The sequence below is a fragment of the Balaenoptera acutorostrata genome, chromosome 1, assembly GCF_949987535.1.
Source record: "Balaenoptera acutorostrata chromosome 1, mBalAcu1.1, whole genome shotgun sequence".
NCBI classification, from domain to species: Eukaryota; Metazoa; Chordata; class Mammalia; order Artiodactyla; family Balaenopteridae; genus Balaenoptera; species Balaenoptera acutorostrata.
In genome coordinates this window covers 179472843-179487247 of record NC_080064.1, presented here as the reverse complement: position 1 = coordinate 179487247, position 14405 = coordinate 179472843, and the positions used below count along the sequence as shown (strand labels likewise).

General features: G+C 41.9%; 1 protein-coding gene across 1 annotated transcript in view; it reads left to right on the top strand.

Annotated features, from left to right (window-relative positions):
- The window catches only part of MTARC2 (mitochondrial amidoxime reducing component 2), a 34041-nt gene extending 21035 nt beyond the window's left edge, over nt 1-13006 (top strand). Inside the window, exons 5-8 of the mRNA XM_057554374.1 lie at nt 6016-6077; nt 6151-6222; nt 6950-7088; nt 11274-13006. Coding sequence (XP_057410357.1) covers nt 6016-6077; nt 6151-6222; nt 6950-7076 — 261 coding nt within the window. The 3' untranslated portion in view covers nt 7077-7088; nt 11274-13006. The remainder of the gene's footprint in view (nt 1-6015; nt 6078-6150; nt 6223-6949; nt 7089-11273) is intronic.
- Nucleotides 13007-14405: the final 1399 nt, after the last annotated feature.

Genomic DNA, 14405 nt, shown 5'->3' with positions numbered 1-14405 from the left:
GATATTGTATAGATAATTTTGAATTCCACCATTTTCACTTCATGGCATATGGCAAACACATCTCTTATCTTTACAAATTCCTCATCAGCATAGTTTTCATAGTTCCATATTAGTGCATCACAGAACTATGCAATAACTCATTTAGCCATTCCTGTATCATCGGGCAATTAGGCTATTTTCCATTTCCCCTTACATGAATAATGAACAGCTCTGTAAAACAGTCTCTGTCTACATTTCTAAATTTACTCTTCAGAAATGCTGAATCCGCACTTTAAAGGCTCTCCATATACATTGCCAAATTGCTTTGCAGAAACCCTGCACCAATCTATATTCCCACAAGCTCAGTGGAAGTATGCCCTTTTTCTTGTACTCCTGCCAGCATTGATGCCTATAATCTTGACTTATCTGGTAAGTGAAAAGTCACGTCTCATGTAAGTTGGTGATTCTCAGTGTATGGCATCCAGTGTTAGTCAGTCTGTGAAGGAAGTTTGACCATGAGGTCGAGTTTTACTTCGGCTAAGGATACATTTCCTGCAAGTTCATATCATAACCAAGATTCTGGAACATTCCTGTTGGCAACAAACATTTATTGAGGGCTTCCTGGGTGCTAATCTCTGAGATGGATGCTAAGATTACCAAAGTGACCTCACTGTGTCTGCCTGCAAGGGTCTCAGGGCGAAGCAGGACGTAGGGCTCAGTAGAAGGGCTGTGGTACTGGGAACATAACCATGTTATGTTTCTCCGGAGCTTTCTCTGGAGCCCAGAGAGAGGAGCACGCAGTGCAAGGTATGTGTGTATAGGGATCTCGTTGTAGGAAGAATGCCATGGGGTTTCTTTATAGGGAGATTCGAACAGGACATTAAAGAATATCATTTTGCTTGTGTACCTTAAAAATAGAGAAACAGATTTTGGTTTGAGATAGCTTAACTGTGCGGTGTAATGGGAAATATCTATTTGGTCTTTGTCCCCTGTTCCTGTCACAGCTCCTAAAACCCTTGGAATTTCCTGACTGACAAGGGTGATAGGAACGTTTTTTGTTAATAACAAGCCCCTTTCAATCACACCTAAGTTTATGGTAATGAGGTGAGTGTCAGGATGGGTGAGGCAGGTCGATAGCTTCAGGAGGGAGCTTGGTCACCAGAAAGACCAAGACGTGATTACAGTGTGGAACTTTCAGCCCCACCCCAGACTTCCAGGGAGCGGAGAGGGGCTGGAGGTTGAGTTTAATGATTTAATCAATCATGCCTAAGTAATGACACCACCATAAAACACCTAAACGATGGGGTTTGGAGAGCTCCCTGATTGGTGACACATCACGGTGCTGGGAGGGCAGTGCATTTGGGGATGGCACAGAAGCTCTGCCTGTGCCCTTCCCCCATACCTTGCCCTGTGCATCTCTTCCATTTGACTGTTCCTGAATTGTATTCTTTATAATAAACTGGTAATTGTAAAGCACTTTCCTGAATTCTGTGAGCTCTTCTAGCAAAATATGGAATGTCAGAGGGGGTCATGGGAACCCTTGATTTATAGCTGGGTGGTCAGAAGTATGGGAGACTTGGGACTTGCCGCTGGCGTCTGAAGTGGGGCAGTCTTGTGGGACTGAGCCCTGAACCCATGGGGTCTGTGCTAACTCAGAGCAGTTAGTACCAGAATTGAGTTAAATTGTTGGACAGCACTTGGTGTCAAAGAATTGCAGAATTGGTGTTGGATAAGACACCATGTATTTGTTGTCAGAAAGAATCTGAGAAACTTTCTAGACTAAAATGATTTATTTAAATGTGTTGTTGGGATTATAATGCTTCGTATAAAAAGTAAAATGAAAAAAATAAAAGAAACATTTATTATAAAAAGCAAATAATACTATTTAAACTTGAGGAGCCTTCCAAATATATTGCTATAAATATATACACACAGGTATTTATACAGATTTCTTTTACATAGATGGACTCATCCTACGTGTAGTATATATATATCTAGGTGTGCTTTTTTCCCTCAGCAACATCTTGAACATTATTCAGCGTTAATAAATGTAGATTCACACCCTCCTTTCTAATGCCCAAACAGTAAGTCTGCATGCATATAGCCAGCCTCTAGTAGATGACTTTCTGAGCCTATGGTAATCTTGTCCAGTCATTGATACCAAGCCAGAAAATTACTTAAAGATTTCTAGACAAAAATTTTATTTACTTATTCATTCCTTCGAATTATCCCAACATAGCTTAAAACTTCTTCCAACAATTGTATGTATGACACAGTATAATGAACTGATGAGTAGCCATTAAAGAATCAGGGGCAGTGGAAGGAAAGCACTGATCATGTATCTGAGATTTGGGAGGGGAAGGGCTCAGGTGGTAGTAGGCGAGCAGGGCCTGAGGTGTAGGTGCCCAAAGGCTCTGTAGCTGTTGGTCTGATTAGAACTGTTGATCTGCTCTGTGCTCTTTAGGAGAATTCCTTTGTAGACCACTGAACAGCAGACCCACTCAGGCCTTTGCCCTCTGTCTTTCCTTCTTACTTTCAAATGTCTTGTCTGTCTATGGTTAGTTGGTTATTCAAGAGCTTACCTGGGCCTACATTCTCACCTGGCACTCTCCTCTCTCTCTCTCTCTCTCTCTCTCTCACTATATATATATATATATATATATATATATATCCATAGAAAAAGATGGAATGTATAGATATATATTTCCTCTCTACAAATATATGTATATATCCATGTATACATGTGTATGTGTATGTATAGCCACAAGTATATATGTATATAATCATAGAACATATATAGAGAGAACCATAACATATATAGAGAATGATGGATAAATATTCTCTCTATATAGCTATTACCTCTCTCTAAATATATGTATATAGCTGTGTGTGTATAGCCATATGGAGAGAGAGAGAGAGAGAGAGAGATTAATCTCCTGGCGTACCTTTAGTGTTTTTCTGGGCACATGCCCGTATGCACTCCAGTGAAGGTCTCCAATAAACAGACCTCCTCCCCTGTGCTGTTCTGTGTGTTCCTCACCAACCACTCCAAGCCCTTCTTTTATGTCTTTCTCTGGATGCTTCTTGTGATAGGAAACCATGTAGTCTTAATTTAGTGTTTACAAAATGCCTGCAAATTAATAGTAAATTCTCAGGATTCTTCCACAAGCTGAGCCCTTTATGTATAGTACTTTCCCCTTTCTCCCTGCTTTCTTTCTTCCTTTCCTTTCTTCTTCCATCTCAAAAACTCCATGGTTTTTTCTGTGGTCGTTCTAAATGGCCTGGATTTTGCCAGACTTCAGAGAGGCTGCTTACCAGCAGGGGGAGCTGTAAGCTCTTGGAGCTGTTTCTGTGCTTAGGGAAGACACTTCGGGTGCCTAGTAGAATGTAATGGAAAATTTAATTTCCTATACTATTTAATTTAAATTTATTTTTTCAATAATTTAAAATGTATTATTATTTTCTCTAATAACATAATTAGTAATTTCATTTAAATTAATTTGCTTAGTGCATTTTTTTTTTTTTTAATTTTATAGCTACTTTATTTATTTATTTATTATTTATTTTTGGCTGTGTTGGGTCTTCGGTTCGTGCGAGGGCCTTCTCCAGTTGCGGCAAGCGGGGGCCACTCTTCATCGCGGTGCGGGGACCGCTCTTCATCGCGGTGCGCGGGCCTCTCACCATCGCGGCCCCTCCCGCTGCGGGGCACAGGCTCCAGACGCGCAGGCTCAGCAGTTGTGGCTCACGGGCCCAGCTGCTCCGCGGCATGTGGGATCCTACCAGACCAGGGCTCGAACCCATGTCCCCTGCATTAGCAGGCAGACTCTCAACCACTGCGCCACCAGGGAAGCCCCTGCATTTTTTTTTTTACTGCAAATAAGGCTTTACACAAAAATGCTGACAATCAGATCAGGATGGGTGATGTTATCATATAAACTGATTAATATTTTAGGAGGTAATTAGAACTGGCATTTGGGGGGCTTCATACAATTCATATGAAAACGGGTAATTTGTTATTCTAAACTGGGTACTTCAGTTGTGTAATAGCGTTGAGCAGATTAAATGTTTTGTTAAACTAGGAAACCTAACTGAACTTTTCAGACTTCCTGCTTTATATCATAGTCACGAGGCCGACTTTCCACAGATAATGTTGTTTTGAAATATGAGATTGCTCAGCCCTTGTAAAAAGAAATTGAACGTTAGCGGGGGTGGGGGGCTACTTGGAAAGCTGACGGGGGGGCGAGGTTCGGCCCGGGCTGCCTGATGGGCTCACGTTCCTGTGGCCGCAGCGCCCTCGTGTGGCGAAGTGCGTCCAGCCTTTTTAGCCGCTTCCAGGCCAGGGTACCACAAGACCCATCACTTCCCGAGGCAGGAGCTGTTATTACTGGTCATATTCCACCTTCCTCCAGGAGGTTAGCTAGGCACTACGCCTGTCTTGCAGTTTTGCGTTTGAACATTGCTTGTAAAAAGTCCTGGCTAGGCTATAGAGATTCCATTTTACGTAATGTGGGTTTGCCTTTTACAAGGGTTACATAGTTCACCCCTCAACGGGTTGTTTGGAACGCAGAGTTTATTTCCGCACAGAAACAGTTTCATAAATGATGGTTGGGAACCCAGGGCATTCACAGAGACCTCCTTACTTCAGTCATATCCCGCAGGAGATTTCTGAGTTGGGAAGACCCAGTTAGGTACTGGACTTCCTTTTGTGCCTTGGCTGAATCACCCCTATAGGCCCTGGGGGGTTAGTGTATCCCTGAAGGAGGACCCTAGCATGATTGGAGCCTGGTCATCAGTGGCGAGGGGGAAGTGTTACATGAGAGGCCCCACGCCCTGCTCTGCCCTGCTTCCTGCGGGGACAGACTGCTCTCCTCTGCTGTCCCTGGGGGAGTGAGCCCAGCTGGTGAGAGGAATAGATGCCTCATTGCCTCACTTGGAGGCTGATTTCTCACCAAATCCGTTAGACCCACGGTCTCCGAAAACCTCACTTGGGTTGAGATCAGGAAACAGTTTTTCAAGGGTCATGTTTTTTTTGCATCTAGTTATAAGTACTGTTGGTTTTTGGAGCCTGGAGTGAAGCCCCATTCCCCCATGCCTCCCGCCTCTCCTCCGGCGGCCTGGACAAACGATTGTCCTGTGAAATTCAAGCTTTGCAGATAGATGGCTTTCCTGTTAACAAGAGAGACCTGTAACATACCCTCCTCGTATATATATGTGTATATGTATGTGTATATATGTATATATAATGTAATCTGTATAACCTCCATATATGTGTGTATATATGTATGTATGTATGTGTGTGTGTAGATAGATATATAGATAGGTATAGTTAGAAGCTGGGTGTTTAAAAGTCCTGCTTCAGAATCAGAAAGGTTTTCAAACCTAGCTGCTGCAACCCTGAGAAAAGTTTTTAATCTCTCTTTGCCTCCTTATCTTTGTGTAAAAATGAGACCATAAGAGTACCTCCCTCAAAGTCGTGAGGTTTGATGGAAGCCCTGAGGCAGACGTTGGCAGGACCTACCACAGTTCAAGGGTGGGAAAGCAAAGCAGGGCCGGCGGCCATGACTGGCCAGAGCCGGGGGCAGGCTGCCGCTCTGTGGAGGTGGAGGTGCTGGATGGATGAGTCTCAGAACTGACTTTTCTTCGGTCATGTCCCACTCATCAAAGGACCATCAGATTGTAACTTGGCTTCCATTGTAGCTTAGCAAAAGGAAAGAGTGGGCAGTCTTGCAAGCTTTCCGCTTCTCATTATATATCATTACCTTGACCTGGAGTTGTTTACGGTCCTCATGGCAAAGGACCCCCTAGAGAAGATCTATTTTTGCTGTGCTGAAAGGGGCAGGCTCCTGAGACCAAGTCAAGAGCTGGATCCTGGTCTCACCAACACACTGCCTCCATTTGAGTCCTTTTGGGGGAATACTTCGTGGCATCCTCTTGCACTGCTTTCTTCTGCTAGCTTCATAGGACCAGCCAAATAATAAACTGCTATAAAGACTGTTGAAGCCTTAATTCAAAAAATACCTTTTCCTTTTCTCCTAGGACACCTGGGGTGAACTCCTCATTGGCGACGTAGAAATGAAAAAGGTCTTGGCTTGTCCCAGGTAAGGACTCTCTGGGGCGCGGCATGCTCAACGGTTCTTAACTGTCCCCTAACCCTTTGTTATTGTGTGACAGGTGCGTTATGACCACGGTGGACCCAGATACCGGAGTGATCAACAGGAAGGAGCCACTGGAAACCCTGAAAAGGTAGAACATCCACGTGTCCAGTGTATTTTTATATTATCCCCATCCTTTGAACCGCTTATGGCTGTAGGTGCTCTGTCTGGGCAACTTTCTGCTCTCTGCTCGTTTTGTGTCAGTTGTTTAATGTACGTGAGTACTTGTGGCTTTCTCTTTTTTTTCTAGATGGATCTTTGAGTGCTTTGGACAAATTTTTTTTTTTTAATGTTGGACAAATTTTTAATTGTATAATCCTACATTTTGCAATTTTTGTCTCTCTCACATCAATTTTTAATAACCTTTACATGTGTATTTCCAAATTAAGACCTCGAGTCATTTTATTTTTATTGCAACTCACATTTATTTGATAGAATCAATATCAAGAATATGAGAATTGTTGAGGAAGCCTGGAGTTCAGGGCAGGTCCATTTTGAGATTGTACGGGCATTTATTTCCATGAGTTGTGAAGCTGGAAGTACACATGCAAACAAAGTATTTATTTTAAGTAACACGTACAAGTTTCTTCTTTTGGGCTCAAAACGAAGCCATAGAAAAGCTGTTTCGACTCTCAGGATACTTCTAGAAAAACCAGGATTATTTGCAGTTTGACTAATTGCCAAGACTTCTCTGTCCACATTTTAGAAAAGGCTTGCTGCTTATTTATACAGAACCTGAGAATGAACGCTTGAATTCCACTGAGAGCACTTAGATTATTTCCTCTGTGTGCCTAAGGGTGAATTTTTGCTTCTTTCAGCTACCGCCTGTGTGATCCTTCCGAGAAGCCAATTTACCAGTCATCCCCACTTTTTGGGATGTATTATTCGGTGGAAAAAATTGGAAGTCTGAAAGTTGGTGACCCCGTGTACCAGATGGTACAGTGACAGATCCACTAGGTAAAGGGCAATCTTTGCTTCTGGAATGCAGTGCCTTGAAGCCATGGCCACATTTTCTTGTGTTGAGATGCTTTTACGTTTTGCTACTTTAGCTCTTGGGAGAATGAACAGTTTGTGCTCTGATCTTTGGAGCTGGAAAATGCCCTTTATTTTTATTCCCCGCAGCAATCAGTATTCTTGCAGCCTCCTCCACCTCACTTTCCCATCCAATTATAAAATGTGGATTCAGGAGCCCCAGCAGAAAGACAGGTTTGGGTCCCAGTTCATTAGGGAATATCATGAAGGAATAAGAAAGCGAAGGTGAGCGGTTCTGGAGAGTTCTGTATTTATTTTTTGTGTCTGTGATAGAAAAGTGAAGGGGAAATGTATAGACTCTTCAAAGTCAACTTGGGGGAAATATGTTAAATCAAATGCTTGTTATCCAATGTATTTTTAAAATATGATTTAAAGTGTGAAAAAATATCGATGCAACAAGGTGCCTGGATTCTGAATCTTAAGGAAGAAAATAGCGTTCTCACGTTGAGTTCCTTGGGCCAAATAAAATTCAGACTCCTGGAGCATAATGCTTACCTGCCAAATTATAGGAATGGGAAAGTCAGTCAGAAGACCTCAAATTGAAGACTATAAGTAACTCTTCTCATAAAATCCATAACCCCGATCTTAAAGTCCCTTCATATCCAAAACTCTTGACCATTCTTCTCTTTAATTCCGACCTGGCTTTCACACCTTCTTGCCTGACCATCCTTCAGGACAACGTGGCACAGTGGTTTAGACAGTCGAGATTGATCCTTAGGCAGACTTGGGTTTATAATCCTACCAGTTCCCTTTCCTAACTCTGTTGAGTTATTTAATCCGTCTATACCTCTAAGCCTCAGTACTCTTACCTGCAAAGTGGGATCAAAAATAGTACTCACCAAAACAACCAATACAAGTTATTTTGAGGGTTAATTCATATGAAGTTGTAGCATTGCATGGAAAGTGGTCCATAAATATTAGCTACGATCTTTATTGTCATCTTTGCAACAAGTACTCCATGTAGGGCCCAGTCTCAGGTGCCACAGTGAATAGAAAGATGAGACAGGCTGGGCAAAAAAGAAAGAAACTTCTCCTGGCTATGGTCAGGCATGTACATAACCATATTACATCTTTCATATTACATCATACATTCATATTACATATTAGATATTTCATCAGTCCGAGGATGCCTATTTTCCCCACGTCTTAAAACCTCTGAAATCAGAAAGCTTCTTATAACATTTCAGGGTGTCTTCTAGAAAAACCTTGGTGTGCACAGAATAATGTATCTTAGGGTTGATGTATCTTGGATTTGATGAAATACAGTAAATGCTAGAGAAAAAAATTGTGAAAGTCCCAAGTGCCTACCATTTCTAAAAGCATCTGGGGAAAACGGACCCAAGCCTGAGTCATCTAGCTTGAGTGGAACTGATCCTGTGTCCCTGCTGGTCAGGCCGCCATTCACAGGACCTGGATGGGTACCTGAGCCAATATCTTTCACATGTTGTCTGCATTTGAAGGACCCAATGGCCTCTGAGGTACCTTAACAGTTAAGGGTCCTCTGTATTGCTCAGTCTCAAACCTCCTCAAGATCAGATCCTGTTGTGTTGCAGTGGACGGAGGTGAGGATCACCCGTGTTTCACTCACATTCAGCCGTTTCCAATCGTCTTAGCTCCCAGAGCCCTTGTGTTAGAAAGCCTAAGATAATGTGTTATCTTTTGTAGTCCTTCTAGGGTCTCTGTGAGATAGATGTGATAATCAGCATTTTCAGGGGCAAGAAACAAAGTCTCAGATAGGTCAGCTGACCAAGAGGAGGCTTGAAGCCTATTATAGGTTCTTGAAAGTTAGTTTGCCGGTAAAGGTCGCTGTGGAAACTGTGTAAGTCCAAATCATGATCAAAACGGTGCTTTTGGAAGATCGTCCTGAGAGCTATGTGTGGAATGGACAGGAGACAGGTGAGAGGGGAGGGGAAAGGCCAGGCAGGGGTGACAGCATGTGATTTAAATGGGGTGGAGGCCACGGGCGTGGAGAGGCAGGGTGGCGTGCCCAGATGCTCAGCATGACGTGGGTGCTGTTTGCCCTTTGGTCCTAAGCTCCTTTTCAGCTCTTTTAAATCACTTTTCAGCTTTTTTATCACCACTCCCCTGCGAAACCCTGAGCGCTTCCCAATGGCTCTCTCCTGCTTCTCTGCTCTGAACTTTCTTCTACCCCATGAGTGCCCTGAGTGCCAGCCCCTCAGAGTCCCATCCGGGGAATGTGGTCATCCCTGCTGCCCGCCCCCCAGGGCACCAAGAGGTTTCCTCTCTGGTGGGCATTTCTGTTGGGCTTTACAAATAACAACGTTGCTCCCCTACTTTGATTGTGAGCCTACTGTAGTTTCTGATTCTGGAGGGTCTCCTTTATCCAACAGGTTGATTAAAGCCATTAAGAAAAATAGCTGTTAATACTTGCACCAGGGTTACTTGAGTTGTTTTTTTAAATCCATTTAAAATATAATTATACAAAAGTTTATCTGTTCATTATAAATGCAATTCATATTCATCACAGCAAATTTAGAAGACACCAGAAATGTAGAAGAAAAAATCACCCATTGTTACCACTTGTAAATTTTATTTTGGTTTGTTTTTTGTCTGTTTAAGGTAGCCATGATCTATAATATATCATGATCTGTATGATTGTATGATTATATATCATATATAATGCAGATATATATTACATATAATTTATATATATACAAATATGTATCTGTCGACTGAAGAAAAATACACAACCTAATAGTTGTGAGTTAAGTCTTATTGGGGGATCTTACTGAGGTTATAGCCTGGGAGACAGCCTCTGAGCTAGCTCTGAGGAACTGCTCTGAAGAGATCAGGGAGAAGCCAGGATATATTTGAGTTTTTTGCTGGGAAAAAAAAAAAAAATGTGGTCGAACTTCAAAAGATGACTGCTCATCACAAAGAGTAGACATCTCAAGTTAATGATTTGAGTGCTTCTCTGCCTGTGGGAAGGTGCAAGAGTCTGGGCTCATTGAAATTATTCCTTAGTTATGCACCTTAATGCTCTAGGGCCAGTATTCAAAGCACAGAACGCTTTCTGTTTTTCTCCATCCTGAATTCTCCTCAGGGCACACCTTCCTTGGGCTTCTGCAGCTGCTGATGGCTTGATCCTCGTAGAACCAGAATGGTGGGCAACACTTTTTGTTTACTGGAAGGGCAGGCAACATTCCCTGCCCACATATCATATGATATATGTACACACACATATATATGTATATCTCTGAACTATGAGCTTATGAATATGTATCTATGAATTACAAACTAAGTATCATAAGCACTTTCATAGTCCTCCAACCTATTAAAATGTCATTTTTTAAAAAATAAATAAATTTATTTATTTATTTATTTTTTAATTTGGCTGCCTTGGGTCTTCATTGCTGCGCGTGGGCTTCCTCTAGTTGCGGCGAGCGGGGGCTACTCTTCTTTGTGGTGTGTGGGCTTCTCACTGCGGTGGCTTCCCTTGTGGCGGAGCACGGGCTCTAGGCGCGGGGGCTTCAGTAGTTGTGTCACGTGGGCTCGGTAGTTGTGGCTCGCGGGCTCTAGAGCGCAGGCTCAGTAGTTGTGGCGCACAGGCTTAGTTGCTCCGCGGCATGTGGGATCTTCCCGGACCAGGGCTCGAACCCGTGTCCCCTGCATTGGCAGGCAGATTCTTAACCACTGCGCCACCAGGGAAGTCCTAAAATGTCATTTTTGATGGCTTTGTAACATTACGTGACACTGTTTAAACACCATTTTACAGTATTTGACACTCGAACTATATCCAATTTTGTTATCAATAATATTCTAGTATATGCCGTTATATGCAGAGCATTTTAAAATTGTTTTCCTGTAAGTTAGGTTTCTAAAGGTGGAATTATTGTCTCGTGGGGTGTCGGCATATTTTTTAGCATCTTGACCAATTGCTTTCCAAAGGGTTCTTCCCATCTGCACTCCGACCTGTCATATGAGAGAGAGATCCCTGGCTCTGGCCTTTGCCGAGGTAATTTGGTACAGGACATAGTTTATATTTCGTGCATTTTAACCTCAGTAAGTGACTGGTTTGTGCATGTTTGAGTTATTTATGACTGGTAAGAGAAACAGCCAGATAAGTAGAGATTCTTACAATTTTTTCAGGTTTCAGCATCCCGGAGGCACTGATCTGGATTTTAATGACCACAGCAGCACCACCTGGGCAAATTCTTATTACCCAGCCTGTGACCATCTTCATCGTAGAAATGAATCTCTTTTTGGAGTTAACGGATGCTCTGAGTTGATGCAAGGAAAGTATGAGAGGTGATTTGGGAATAAGAACATATGTAGATTTTAGATAATGAAGACTTTTAAAATAAATAAAATTGCCGATAAAATTAATGTGTGGTAGCTACTGCACTTCTCCAATCCCTGACATTAATATTGAGGAATAAAGAAAGTTTAAAGGACAAAATAGTGCCATTTACAGCAACATGGATACAACTAGAGATCATCATATGAAGTGAAGTAAGTCAGAAAGAGATAGACAAATACCATATGATATCACTTATATGTGGAATCTAAAATATGACACAAATGAACCTATCTAGGAAACAGAAACAGACTCATAGACATAGAGAACAGACTTATGGTTGCCAAGGGGGAGCGGGGAGGGAGAGGGATGGACTGGGAGTTTGGGGTTGGTAGATACAAACTGTTACATTTAGAATGGATAAACAAGGTCTTAATGTATAGCATAAGGAACTGTATTCAATATCCTGTGATAAACCATAATGGAAAATAATATAAAAAGAGAATGTAAAAAAAAAGTTTAAAGAATCAGCTAAAAAGCTACACAATTTTTTTGAATGCTTATATTTTATTACCCATCGTTCTGTGTTTTAGGAGACATGGGAAACAACAGGTTTCCTGATATGCCTTTACATGTTAACATACAAATTCCTATTAGTGACATGTTAACACACAGATTCTTACTGATTGGTTTTTACATTGCTATTGAGTCCTGTTGACTTTTTGCTTGTGTGGTTTTGACCCCACCATTACGGAATCGGGTTTTATTTGAGAATGGAAATTATTCTGTAGACTTTGCTTCTATATTTGATTATGCCTCTATTAAGCCAGGTAAAAGTAATTGTAACTGACAGATACACCAAGTATGAATTCCAAGTACGATAAAGAAGAGAATGGGATTTGAAAGAGAATGAAATTTTGACAGTAGGAGTAGGAGGATGGAATCACGAACCTATTCTTTCAGATGCCAGTGATTTTTGAACTATTGGTATGAATAGAACAAGAATTCTCACTGATGTAATATGAGAATGAATGAACTCACTTATAATTTTGTGGTTTCTTTAATATTTATAAATGTGATTCTCAATTGTACTTTTTCTTTGGTATTTCTGAGTCTGCTTCCAGGGCTTTTCTCATTTTGTATTAAAGCTTCAGTCACTGTCACTCGTTGTTCTTTACCCTTTCGGATAGACTAGCAGAGATGCAGTTGGACTCCACAGATGTTACCTCCTGTCATTGGTGGGGTAGGGCCATCATAACCTACACAGATAGCCCATCTGAGGCGTGATGGCCAGTGACTGCCCAGGGACTGCCTGGTGCCCAGTGAGGAACAGCTGTTGCTTCCTTCTCCACTCTCCTTTGCTGGGTTCTGGGACTGAAATTCACCTCCACTGCCAGTACCCTGTGAGGTAAAAGTGTTAACTTAGCTATATCCCTGGGTGAAGTTTGGAAATGATGAAATTGAAAAATCATGCTCACTTTAAAGTCAACCGTTAAAGTAGAGAAGCAACTTTTTTTCCTGTTAAATTTCCGAAGAGAAATCAGGGAGGGAGGTAAACAGAAGTAAACAAAATTTAGTGCCCCTGAGCTGCCCTTTCTGTGGAGCGTATGGAGCTCAAGTCCTGGCCGTCCTGTGCTGTGTTGCTGTTCACTCTGTCCCCCCAACCCGCCCCCTGCCACCCCACCACTGCTTCCCCTCCACCCACCCCCCCCCCCATGGTGCACATCACCACCAGTCAACCTTTCTTCTGGGGAAGCTAGATTCATGCAAGGCCCTTCTTCCTCCAGCTCATTCCTGGAAGAAGCCAGATCACTGAAGAGCCCTAACGCCTGAAGCAGCACTGGCCTCTGTGCTCTGAACTCAGTTCCTGGATTTCACAGGAGTGGGGAGGGAGGGTGTACCTGGAGTGGGAGGAGGAAAGGAAGGACAGATATACTCTGTTTAGGCCTAAATATTTATGGTGGGGAACAATGTCCAAAGACAGATCTTTGCTCAGCACTGAAAGGTCCTGAGGTGTGTTGCCATCTGGGGAAAGAGGATTCACTGTCCTTTGGAAACTGACCCTTCTGTGATGTAAGACACCCTCTATCTGCATGGATGAGTTTGATGAGGTCTTGTACCATCCTGGCCCGTGTGCTGAGCTTGAGCCTGAGAACAACTCTCTCCTTGGCCAAACCTTACTCAAGCTCCTCTGAGCCCTCTTCTCGCCTGGGCTTCCACCTTGGCTATAGCCTTGTCAGACCTGCCTAGCCCAGTTTTAACAAGAATCCTGCTAAGCCCAGTTTTTGAGAGAATCCCTACCTTTGATGTCTCCGCTTAGTAATTTTTCAGCCACTCACCCCCTCACTGTGCCCCTTGGCTATACATCCCCAGATGTCTTTGCTGTATTCAGAGCTGAGCCCTATTGTAATGACCTCTATTAAAATAGTTTTATTTTTCTAATTGACATATAACATTGTATTAGTTTAAGGTGCACAACATAGTGATTTGATATGTATACATATAAATGAAATGATATGTATACATATAAATGAAATGATATGTATACATATAAATGAAATGATATGTATGTGTATAAATGAAATGATATGTGTATATATAAATGAAATATGTGTATGTATAAATGAAATGATATGTGTATGTATAAAGGAAATGATATCTGTATATATAAATGAAATGTGTATATATAAATGAAATGATATGTGTATGTATAAATGAAATGATATATGTGTGTGTAAATGAAACCACAATAAGTTTAGTGAACATCCATTACCTCATATAGTTACAATATTTTTTCTTGTGATGAGAACTTTTAAGATCTAATATCTTAGCAATTTTTAAATATACAATACAGCATTGTTATATATGATCACCATGCTGTACATTGCATCCCCAGGACTTATTTTTCTTATAACTGGAAGTTTGTACTTATTGACCACCTTCACCCATTTTGCACACCCCACCCCTATGTCTGGCAACCACCA